Below are 12,197 nucleotides of genomic sequence, written 5' to 3'. Positions count from 1 at the left end.
GCAGAAATGCAAAGCCATGCTGGTTTAAGTCAGCAGCGATCTCTTGTCGCCCACAGTTGTGTTCCTCAAATGAACGATTGTCACGTGAATTAGTGTGGCTGCTGTAGAGAGACATAAACTTTGTGGAGGGCTGCTTTTTTTTTGCTTTTTTTTGACACGCTCTTCATTTCCAGAGTCCCTCCACTATCGGAGACGAGCGGCAGTACAACCCTTTCCTGCGCAGCCACTCTGCAGAGCTCCATCTGGCCCTGGGCGTCCAGCAGTTCCAGGATGAAGACTGGACCCAGTTCAGAGCTCGGGTGCTGGAGGAGCTGCGTAAACGCAAAGACCTCTTCAACAGGAGATAGTATTTGACTAGAAATGACCGGCTAAATAATACGGCTGACAGAGGAGGGAGCTCACCGGTTCTGGAAAGTGGTACGTTGTAAAGTAACAATGAGCGGAGCTACGAGGTACTGAATGAAAGTGTGTTCAAGGAAACCAGGTCTGTAAATTCAAAAGGGCATTAAGTCATTTCTGACATTTATCAACGTGTATCAGAGACCACTAGGAACGACGTCACAACTACATTTCTACATGACACTAATCAATAAGCCTATTACCTCTACACATGTATAGTACGTTGATTTTGTGTTTATAGACAGTGCTTAATTATTCCTCTTTAACATAGAGACGTTAACAAATGTAGAATTGCATGAGTAGCTTTTTGTTGTTATCATTTTACAAGCAGATTTCTGATTCTGGTGAGTGAGACAGCAGGTCTGCATACTACACAGGTTAACCCAACATGAGGTACTGTATGTTTACTGCAGAGTCAGCATTGTTTTAAAAAAACCTTACATGAACATCTTTTGATAAGCTGGTTTCACATTTACAGTGTTGCTGAAGAGTGATTAAGTTCTCTGTGGACGTTGTGGTTTTTGGACTTGAATATTTTTATTTTCTTGTATTATTTTCAACAATGGCGGTACGGTTAACGTAACGAATCACAGACACTCGCTGCTGTCGTTACTCGCACAGAGAACACCAGCCTGTCATGTGAAGCTCTGCTGAATCCAAGAACCAGTTTCCTTTTGCAAAGACGTGACGTCAGCTCTTTACAGCGCTACAGCGTGATTGGGCTACTAGTTTTAGTTTTTTTTTAACCAACACGTTTCATTTTATAATTCACGTAATCATTTTAGATTCCCTTGGTTGTACCTACATTATTTTCTGCAGGCAGAATGAACAGGATCAGCATGTTGGGGTCTGTAAACACAACATTCAAAGCTGACCCCTCCTCTCCGGGCTCAGCGGCACTAGAAGCGAGCGCCCCCTGACCAGGGTTTAGGTTTAGGTTTAGGTTTAGGTTTTTGCAAGTGGGTGAAAGCCAATCCCAGATTTACTCTCTGTTTGGAACGAGCTTTATCCCCTTGATGTTTCACCCAGTAAATATCTGCCTTTTTTTCTGTATTTTCATAGCTTCTTCTTGATGCATGCTAACGCTGTGGCTCCTGGTCGCTACATTGTTCTAGAGGTTGACGCCCAGAAACATTCAGGAAAAAAAGCGAAAAAAAAGCAAAATTTGTCTCTGCAGTTACAGACACTGCTTCACTCCTCTAGAGGGTTATAATTGATGTTTGACATGGATTGTTTTGGAATCTGTACATTGTTTTTTTTTTTTTTATGAAAATCCTACTCATTCTGCCTTTAACAAATTGTTTCTTATTCAGAATTGTACTGTTTCAGTAGCTCTGTGAGAGCATGAAGAACACGTGTGAAAGATTTGACGGGTCATTGTAATGTATGAAATAACTGAATTGCTGTTGAAGAGATGATTTCTCATGTTATCCCGTAACAGAGATAATTAAACATGCAGGGTGACGTTGAGTCAAGCAATCTGTAGTCAAACACTATGTTTTGCAATCACTTGTATTTCAAATGTGTAATATTTAAGAGTAAGATCTTTAATTTTCTCTCTGATATGAGAATACAATGTGACAAAGACTGTGGTACTCAGAAGGACTGTTTTATAGCCAATTTGAAAACTTTGGAAAATTGTACATATATTTTTTTTTGTTTTTAATATATTGAAGGATTTATTATACTGTGACGATACAATGGGTGCAAATTATTTCAGTATAATAAACGATCTTCTTCCCACACACTTTGTGTTATTCATGTTGTTGTTTTGTAATGGAAATGTGACGCAGCCTCGGTTTAGGTGGAGTTGGGCCAGAATGCAGAGGAATAAACCTTTAGACTTGTAAGGAGCCGAACACTCCTGCAGTAGTGCGCGTATCAAAGCACCTCGTCCCCTGGTGATTGTTGACTAAAATGTTATTCTGTTTGTTTGATGCGGATTCCCATCTTATTTGCATATGTTTGAGTTATGAATACCACCACATGGGAGACTGTTTTACTTCGGGTTACGTTTTAATGAGGGAAAATGAAAGTAAACTCCCTTCATTAGAGCTGCGTATGTGTTATTTGTTGTCTTTATCAGTGTTCAAAACTGACAGCTGGGTTATTTTTCCCACTGCTGTAACTTCCCTTAACTCAAACAAGAGAATAACCTACTTCATGCACACTCAAAAGAGAAACGGAGAAAGGTGAACTGAACCTTCTGTCGACAGAGCGGGGTAATAATTAATAAAACAGGGCAACAAGCAGTAGGACTACGAGCCAGTGGTGGCTTGGGTCCATCTCAGGCGCTAGAGTTTAAGTTTTCTGTATGAATCTGAGGGACACTGATGAAAGTAAGAATCAGTCATTTATTTCTATGGTAATTCAGAAAATACATCATGGAAAAACAACCAGAAAGCGCTGCCCTGACCAACACAAACACAATCTATCGTGAAGCTGTGTGCACTCAAAGTAGGATTTACTATGTGTTGTAGGTCAGTAGTATTACTATTCACACTTTATTTTATTACTATTCCTCCGTTTAGGTGGTTTTCACCGGAGACATTTTGATGTTGGCTAGTAAAAGAACAGGTGTACATAATGAAATTAATGAAGGCTGAATCCCACTGAGCTGCTTTATTTTGGAGTAATTGTTAATGTTAGTAGTATAACAGCTGTGCTTCTCCAGCCATAACATATCAAAATGTCTGCTATGAAAGAGGCCTAACACGGATGATTTTTATGTAAATCAAACATGATCACGACCAACAAGGCCCTCCCTGACTCCACTCTTACATCCATCCTTGGATTCATTTACATTAATTTACATATCCTGCACACCTTTATACTTTAATAACACACATATTTCATTGTATTCCTATGTGTTTGATTTTCATATTTTATTGTAAATTCTCACATTTGTATTTAAAAGTACAGTCTATACTATTGTACAGTGTTATACACCAAGTCAAATTATGGTATGTGCTAATAACACTGTATGGACAAACGCATCGCGTGACGAGATAACTCAAATGTAATAGTGGTCATTTCAGTAACACAAGCGGTCGCTTAATCTGTCTGGTTATTTCACATACGATTACACATACAATGCACTTGGCATGATTTGTACATTCAGGATCTATAGCAAATTTAACTTATTATTTAGTAAGCAAAACATTTTTTACATTGGCATTTTTGTAGAATTTGTCAAGTGCACAACAGACAATATATTTATACTATGTATACAAAAAAAAAGAGTATTAATTAAACTTGTAAAAACGATATAGATTCAGCATCTTTTTTTATTTTGTATTAATTAACAATTTCACCTGAGCCTCGTCTTTATAATCCCCTTCACTCCGTTCCGTTAACGGATTCCGCTCCGTGTTTTTATTCTGACCCCGGGAACGTCACAGAGCAGGAAGTAGATACGGAAACACAACACGCTCAGCGAGCAGCAGCAGCAGGTAGTCTCCAGGCTGGACGCGTCTCTCACTAGTCTCAGCGTTTCTGTCAAGATGTTGAAGGCGGTTATTCTTATCGGAGGCCCCCAGAAAGGTGAGAACACGTCTCACCACTTGTCATGTTTTCAGAGTCGGCCGTACTTTGGTTAAAGCGAAGCTAGGTGGCTAATGCTAACAATACCTCTAAAGACCCGGCTGAGCTTGTTTATATCACTGACGTGGCATTATGAAGGGACACGCACGAATAAAACAAGCACATTTAAGACTATAACATTATATTTGTAAGACTGCAACACTTATTATTAACACTATTGTCTAAAGTCCCATTATCAAGTGAACGTACTTCTGTTTAAAGATTGTTGTACGTTTACTGGAGGAATAAGTTAAGTAATACGTTTAATCGTGGCGTTACAGTTCATAAATAAAAAAAAAAAGCTTTGTTGAACATCTGCTTGTCTATAAAGGCGGACATTTAAAATACCACAATTTTTCTGAAATTTTTCTTTTTATACATAAGAGGACATGACGTCACTTATAATGTACTCAGGGGTTCTTTACAGTTCTTGGGGCTCACTAGAGGAAAAAGAGTTTATCTGCATTGTAATCTGATTTGCAAGTAATCCCCATCATTGCGTTGCAGGCACGCGGTTCCGGCCGCTGTCCTTTGAAGTGCCCAAACCCTTGTTCCCGGTGGCCGGTGTGCCCATGCTGCAGCATCACATTGAAGCGTGTGCCAAGGTGAGAGTCACTGCAACACTGAAGTCGTTGTTAGTACATAAATACACAAATACGTTACCTTTTGAGTGTAGTGCGTTGTCCCTTTGTGATTCAGATAGTTGCCCTGAATGAAATCGGTCCGTTAATGAACGTGTTTTGTGTTACAAGGTACCGAACATGAAGGAGATTTTGCTCATCGGCTTTTATCAGCCAAATGAAGAACTGACCAGATTCCTGGTTAATGCTCAGCAGGAGTTCAAAATCTCCATCAGGTACACATCAGTCTACGTCAACCTAACAAGTACAGACTTACTAGTGACTAGTGTACAGATCATCTATAGCAATGACTTCTTCTTCTTTATTCTTCTTTTGAAGTGACTGTTTAAGTAGTTTTTCCTGCACTGCCACTGCTGAATGACTGCAGGTATGCTGCTCTGCCTGACTCTCCACCGCAGGTATTTGCAGGAGTATTCCGCCCTGGGCACCGGCGGGGGAATCTACCACTTCAGAGATCAGATCGTCTCCGGCAGTCCAGAGGCTTTCTTTGTCCTGAATGCCGACGTTTGCTCAGCGTTTCCGCTCGCAGAGATGCTCAGCTTCCAGAAGGAGCACGGAGAACCGAACAGCCTCGTTATTCTCGGGACGACGGTGAGGTTTCATTATTATTATTATTATGACACAACAGTTCTGACTTTCTTTAATAAGTACCACTCCAAAAAGTCTTTTCTTTCTGTTATTTATTGGGTTCAGCGTTTGGCATGTTGAATATAATGACAGTTCTACTGATCAATACTGCCGTTCTTCTCTTATCAGGCAAACAGAAAGCAATCCTTGAACTACGGCTGCATTGTTGAAAACAAGCAAACGAATGAGGTATTTAACTCTTCCTATTGTATTTCCCTGAAATTGTCCCTAATTACTATTTCCCCTTGAAATAACGACTCCTCCTTTTTATCCAGGTCTTGCATTATGTGGAGAAGCCGAGCACGTTTGTGAGCGATATAATAAACTGCGGCATATACCTCTTCAAGCCAGACATCTTCCAGCATATCGGAGCCATCTTTCAGAAGAACCAACAGGACATGTTGCTGTGAGTTGAATCTCTGTGTGTGTGTGTGTGTGTGTGTGTGTGTGTGTGTGTGTGGGGGGGGGGGAAAGCATGTGAACTCCAATCATTCCATTTCTTTGGCTCTCTTCATTTGTCCTTTTTCCTTCCCTTCTCCTCCCTGCCATGATTTCTGTTCGCTCACACAATCATCAGATATCCATACGACGGGTAAGTCGGTGCATCTAGGCGGCGCGGCGTAGTTGTAGAGCGCTGGGTGGATGGTGTGAGGTGTGAGCCGTAGAAAGACGACCCCGTGAGGAGTCTTGAGGTTGAAACGGGCTGCGTTGTGAATGTTGCCTGTGTCCTGTTTTCTGTGCGCTGTCTTTTGCCAAACGATGCACACCTCCCGTTGTGCGAGCAGCTTCTTTTTAATTCATTTATTAATTAATTTTGTAATTGTGCCTTTTGGCAAATTTTGTCCTTGAATCAGGCACTACAGGGTCCTTGCCTGTCAGCAATTAAAGTAACGGTTATTATTTACTTTATGTGGCAGAGTTAGATGACAAAATTGATGCCTTTCTCGTATCTTATTGTAAATATAAAGCCTCAGTGGTTAGCTTAGCACAAGGATGGGGAAATAGCTAGCTTGCCTCTGTCCAAAGGTAACAAAATCCACCAACCAGGACCTCTATAGAGCACGAACTGACCCCACACCGCCGGGTAGAACCAGTCCTCGTACGGATCAAACCACTTTCGAGGAGCTCGTAGGTGGATTTAGTTTCTTTGTGCTACGCTAAGCTAACTGTAGCTTCATATCTAATGGACAGTTATGAGAGAGTGATCAATCTTCTCATCGATCCCTGCCAGAAAATGAATACAGTTTTCCCAAAAGTCCAAGAGTAAAGACAGAATTCACTTTCATTTTGAGCCACATCTTCAGGTAAACACCCGTTGTCTGGCTTTAGCTTTGAGTTGTGGTGTTGTCTCTGTAGGCTAGCTAGCACAGACTCATTAGCTTGCATTTGGTGAACCTTCATGTCACACAGTTGCATGTTTTGTCGTGAATCTTTTATTTGTTAGTTGCTTCTCTCCCAGGTGTGTGTGTGTGTGTGTGTGTGTGTGTGTGTGTGTGTCGTCTGACCATCAGAGAGAGCTTCCTGTGTGATCACAGCCTGGTTCTGCATGTAGACGGACCGTCGCTCACAGGCGCCACACTGACACATGGGATCAATAAACGGATTTTTATTTTATCACATCTTTTTTTTGGAAGATTTGACACACTTTTTTGAATTTTATATTTTTTTGACTTTGTTTTTCAAATGTTCACTGTGGTGTAGTAGATCTCCCATGGGGCGACACGAGGACACCTGACATCTATTAGAAAAGGTCAAACCTCACTGTGTATAACACACCTGCTCACTTCAACAGCCCTCAAATCAAGCCGGGCACTGAATCAGCAAAATGAGCGAACGCGTCAGAGCTGCTTGATAGAAGTGAGATGGGTTCTGCTGCAACGTCTCGAGGGGAGCGCTTTGCCTCTAACCACATCTCCTCCTTTTTTGGTAAAACTTCGATGCAACCCTTTTTAAAATATTCTTTTCATCAATATTTAACACGCCGTTTCATCTTGGGACTCTCACAATACACTATGCCAGAGACCCTGATTAATATGGAACGCGCAGACTCCTCTGCTTAAGTTTTTGGATCACTACTAGGTAATCAGCTTTGGTTTCCACCCAGCACTGACACCATCAAAGTTAGCATCATTAATGCATTTTAACTCACTCCTCTGATTTTAATTCTAGGGGCCGGATCGCAGGGCAACACACTTGTGTTTTTCCTTTGGCTTTAAAGAAAACTTTAGAGTTTATGGGGCCACTGGGTTGGTTGGATCGAAATATCAAAGACTGTTTGAGAGAGAGAGAGAGAGAGAGAGAGAGAGAGAGAGAGAGAGAGAGAGAGAGAGAGAGAGAGAGAGAGAGAGCTCAGTATTTAGGTTATCATTTGGTACATAAACAGAGGGTGTGTTTTTCCTAAACATGTAGAGAGAAAACATTGATTTCATCACAACCCTACCCTGATAGTGGCTGTGTTTAGTGAACAGAATGAATCGTTCTCAGTTTTATATTCCGTTTTCTTTGTCTTGGCTCTCCTTCTAACCTCTAACTTTGTGTGTTTGTTAATGAATGAGCCCCCCCCGGCCCTGGTTTGTTACTCCGTGCCATAAAGCGGCGGTCTGTCTCCCGCAGAGAGGAGCCAACCAACGGCTGGCACCGAGCAGAGGCCATCAGGCTGGAGCAGGACATTTTCACCGCCCTCGCCGGACAGGGCAAACTCTACGTGTATAAAACGCTGAGCTTCTGGAGCCAGATCAAGTCGGCAGGGTGAGTGCACATCACTACCGTATTACACTCTGAACAGGACGCGCATTTGTCTTTGTGTCAACCTTGCAGCCTGTACAGAGGTGGGAGGGGAAGAGAGACGTTGGACACACATATAGGCCATTACCATTCAAAAGATTATGATTAGAAGATCAGACTGTGTGATAATGATTGCATAGATATCAGTGCTTTTAATTTTTTATCATCTTTTTCCTAGATCTGCCATCTATGCCAGTCGGTTGTACCTCAACCAGTATCACACAACTCATCCTGAGAGGCTGGCCTCAGACAAGGAGGGAGGCCCCAAAATGTGTGGTAAGATTCATTCACCTTCTGTAGCTTCGTTCCTTTTTAATATTGGAGACACATCTATTCGTACTGTGTCTCCTCTCTCTAGGTAATGTCTACATTCATCCTACCGCCAACATTGACCCCACTGCTATGGTGAGCATCCCTCCCCGTTGTGTTGTGTTTACACCACGAATCCGTAGAAATGAACAGGTGTTTATCACTTTTCTCTGTTTCCTGTGTCGCTCCAGTTGGGTCCCAACGTCTCCATCGGCACCGGGGTGACTATTGGCGCTGGGGTCAGGGTTCGAGAGTCCGTCATCCTTCACGGCGCAACTCTGCAGGTGAGTCCCTGTGGGGGAAAAAAGGAAACTTCATTTTCAACCTCATTGCCTCATAAAGGGTTTTCGTTAAATACAAGCAGCCATCGCTGAAAACATCAAGTCTCTCTCTCTCTCTCTCTCAGAATAACCTTCAAGTTTAGAATTAAACTGGACGTGAACGTGAGGAAGCCGAAATGCAAATGTATCTGCCCCGTTCACTGCCGGTGACATCCTAACATTTTATTAGAAACATTATCCACACTTCAACAGTGACAGTGTCTACAATTTATCTTTGAGCTTCTTCTGTCACATCAGAAATATGATCTGCCTGTGCCTCTCACAAAGATGTCATTTTTAACGATTTGGGGCCCGGCATAATTTAATCCCATGTCTCCAGTGATCACTGGGTGCCTCCTAAAAATGACTTTGGACTGTGGGTGACTTATTGGCTTTCATTGCATACTGCCTACAAGGACAATTTGTTAGTTGAAGTCTACAGTACTTCAAAATAAACTACTACTTGTTTTCAATCTGAAGTTCTACGTACTTTTGAGTTTGTTTTTTTTTCACTTGAAGGACTAGTATCTAGCACTGTTGTGAACACGGGTGGGATCTAAATGCGGGACAGGCTGGTGGTGAGTGTTATTGTAACGGAGGATCGGGATGAAAGGCTGATGAATGAGAATGGGAATCCGGTGCCGGCGGGGGGGGGGGGGGGGGGGGGGGATGGATGGAGATGACGGGGAATGAGGCAGACGTGTGGCGAGCAGGGTTAGCCTGAGAGCTGGCAGATCTCTGGCAGGCTGTGAGGGAAGACGAGCAAGACGGAGCGGCGGCCGACGGTACCGGGACGCGGGGGGAAACGGCTCAGCGATGCGAAGCACGAAGAAGTGAAATCGCCGGGAATTTAAATCTTGAGTCGGCCTTCAAGTGCAGCTACCGCCGAGTTTGAAACGACAATCCAGTGAGGAATAGTTGAAAGAACCCGGGGAGATGTGCTGATGAGAGGCAGGTTAGCTGATGAGAGGCAGGTTAGCTGATGAGAGGCAGGTTAGCTGATGAGAGGCAGGTTAGCTGATGAGAGGCAGGTTAGCTGAGGCGGAGAGGCGATGGGCGGATACGACCACGACCGCACATAAATGCCTAATTACAGTCCGAACGAATGAATGACTATAAATCGTCACATGTCTTATCTTGTCCTGTTGTTTTTTTTTCCCCCGTAGGATCACTGCTGTGTTTTGAACAGCATTGTGGGATGGGACAGCACTGTTGGAAAGTGGGCAAGAGTCGAAGGAACCCCGAGTGACCCAAACCCCAATGATCCCTTCGCAAAGATCGACAGCGAGACCCTCTTCAGAGAAGGAAAGCTCACGCCCTCCATCACTATCCTCGGTAAGAGCTTAAATGAGCCTTTTAAATATTCACCATGATTGTGTAAAGGATGCTCTTCTTAGCCCGAGCAGCTATTCCTTTTTATGTATCTTTTCACATCCAAACTGAAATGCATCGTGTGCTCCGTACTGAACACGGCCCTTTTTTGTCTTTTTCCTCCCCAGGTTGTAACGTGACCATCCCTTCAGAGGTGATTATACTCAACTCCATCGTCCTCCCGCACAAAGACCTCAACCGGAGCTTCAAAAACCAAATTATTCTCTAGTTAATCTCCCTCACTCCGCTGTCCACTTACTGTCAGCGATGAAGGATGCCCGCTGGACGCGCCGCCGCCGCCGCCTCTGAGTTACTGTATATAAGATGTCAAAAATGAAGATACGGCGCATTCATTAAATAGTTTTGAAAGATAGATTTTTTATATATTTGTCCTCTAGCCTGTATGCATCATTGGGTGTCAGCAACATTAGAGAGAGGCTAATCACGCATGTTGATTCACCTTGAGAAGCGCCGGCATGCCAGAGGTTTATATTGGCTTTTTTTTTTTTATTTTTTTTTTTTTATTAACTTTACCGAACTGTAAAATTACCGCAGACACTAATGTAATATATTTGGTTGAATGTAATGTGATGAAAAGAAAAGTTCACAGACAGCCGCTCTGTTTTCTCAAGGACGACTTGTTACTTGAGCGCGAGAAGAAGAGGAGTTATTAGAAAGTAAACACGGCTGGCTACTGGCTGTGGTTAATGTTTTTTTTTAGAGGTGATTATTGGTGTGGAGCTTTGATTAAAAAAAAAAAAAAAAAATGTTTAGCATCTTCATTGTTAGTCTCAAAAATTCACTGCCACTAACATAAATCAGCGGGCTTGAGATTTACATTGCAATCAAGTGCTGTTGCCTTTTAAGACGTGGACTTAGCGGGGGGGGGGGGGGGCTTGAGACTGTGCCGTATAAACAGCAAACCGCAGATACTTAAACTGTGCATCCGCAATCACTGGAGGAACCGTTCCAATTTATGGATACAGCACATTAACATTTACTTATTAAGCCCTCGAGCACTCATGATCACTTCAGCACTTTTGTTCCAATTATTGCAAAGAGAGTGTCTATTAAGGAGCGATGTAAATTGCGATACAGGAACTGCTGCATAATATATTTTAATCAAGTCTCTTAAAAAAAAAAAGAAAAAAAGAAAAACACTAGCCTCCAGTAAATGGGGTTAAAAAAACAAAACAAGTTCATGTATATTTTTTTTTTTTTTTTTTTTTTCTTTTTATAAATATTGTTTATTTCAGGTTTTGTGTGTAGGAGCCTGAGCTCCCTGTTGGTGATGCAGACGCCTTCAGATGTCCCTCGTTACACTGTGTTCATCCTCTTGGTAGGATGTTCATCAATTGGGCTAAAAACCGCTTGTGTTCTTCACACGGAAGGCAATCCTAAACTTCATTAGATGAAACGGGCTTCCCACTGCTCTGCTCCTTTGCTTTTTCTGATAGCTTTTCCTGGTTTTCATTGATTTTTTTTTTTTCTCTTTGATTGTTAAATGTGTTTGTGAATCTTTTTTTTTTTTTTAATTATTATTAGTCTTTTACACTGTGACATAATGCACAGCGGTGCCTCGACGAGCTGAAATAAGAGATCCGGCGGACGACCGAAAGTAAAATGTTGCTCATTAAAAATAATGGTTCATGCGACAGCTATCTCATAGTGAGTATAAAGACACATGTACAACAGTCTTTGTAATTTAAAGTCACCAGCTGTGGGGGGGGGGGAATGAAGAAAATGTCATACCTGTCTACTATATAGTGTTTATTACAAATAACAGTGTTGTAATATGATGATAGGTGAATTTTTATTTTTCAAAAATGAGTGCAGGACGGCAAAAGAATAGTTTGAAACCAGAGTAGACCACGTAATAAAGGTTCAAAGCCCCGTTTGTGCTGTTGTCTTTATTTCTTTATTTTTCTACTCTATATTTTTTGAGTAGACTGACAGTGTGTCCTGTGCGTTGCTAAGCATCTGCACACACAATCAACTCAGTAAAATGCTTCCGAGACGATGCGGTTCAAAGAAAATTCAAAAAACAGATGCAAATTACAGGTCCCCATGTGACGCGCATACGACTCCATCATCATCTCTCGCCTGTGATTTACACACTGGGGTCACTTTCACACTGGACTCGAGGGGGAGAAACTGGACAGAA

General features: G+C 42.2%; 2 protein-coding genes across 3 annotated transcripts in view; both read left to right on the top strand.

Annotated features, from left to right (window-relative positions):
- The window catches only part of pnkd (PNKD metallo-beta-lactamase domain containing), a 7,571-nt gene extending 5,429 nt beyond the window's left edge, over positions 1 to 2,142 (top strand). The window contains exon 9 of the mRNA XM_068737886.1: positions 174 to 2,142. Coding sequence (XP_068593987.1) covers positions 174 to 347 — 174 coding nt within the window. The 3' untranslated portion in view covers positions 348 to 2,142. The remainder of the gene's footprint in view (positions 1 to 173) is intronic.
- Positions 2,143 to 3,828: 1,686 nt separating this feature from the next.
- On the top strand, positions 3,829 to 11,926 carry gmppaa (GDP-mannose pyrophosphorylase Aa). Of its 2 annotated transcripts, XM_068737863.1 has the most exons (13): positions 3,829 to 3,942; positions 4,489 to 4,586; positions 4,734 to 4,837; positions 5,021 to 5,213; positions 5,379 to 5,438; positions 5,525 to 5,655; positions 5,827 to 5,841; positions 7,863 to 7,997; positions 8,212 to 8,309; positions 8,392 to 8,438; positions 8,534 to 8,626; positions 9,829 to 9,997; positions 10,162 to 11,926. In XM_068737863.1, exons 1-13 carry the CDS (start codon positions 3,903 to 3,905, stop codon positions 10,260 to 10,262), a joined length of 1,284 nt encoding a protein of 427 aa, XP_068593964.1. In that variant the 5' UTR covers positions 3,829 to 3,902; the 3' UTR covers positions 10,263 to 11,926. The 2 variants fall into 2 exon arrangements, with proteins under 2 accessions (XP_068593964.1, XP_068593972.1); XM_068737871.1 differs by lacking the exon at positions 5,827 to 5,841.
- Positions 11,927 to 12,197: the final 271 nt, after the last annotated feature.

Source organism: Cebidichthys violaceus, unplaced genomic scaffold (genome assembly GCF_023349555.1).
Source record: "Cebidichthys violaceus isolate CVI_PGR_0920_01 unplaced genomic scaffold, fCebVio1.0.p SCAF_11, whole genome shotgun sequence".
In the NCBI taxonomy this organism is placed as follows: Eukaryota; Metazoa; Chordata; class Actinopteri; order Perciformes; family Stichaeidae; genus Cebidichthys; species Cebidichthys violaceus.
Note: the sequence above shows the minus strand (reverse complement) of the source record. Positions and strands in the feature narration are given on the sequence as shown.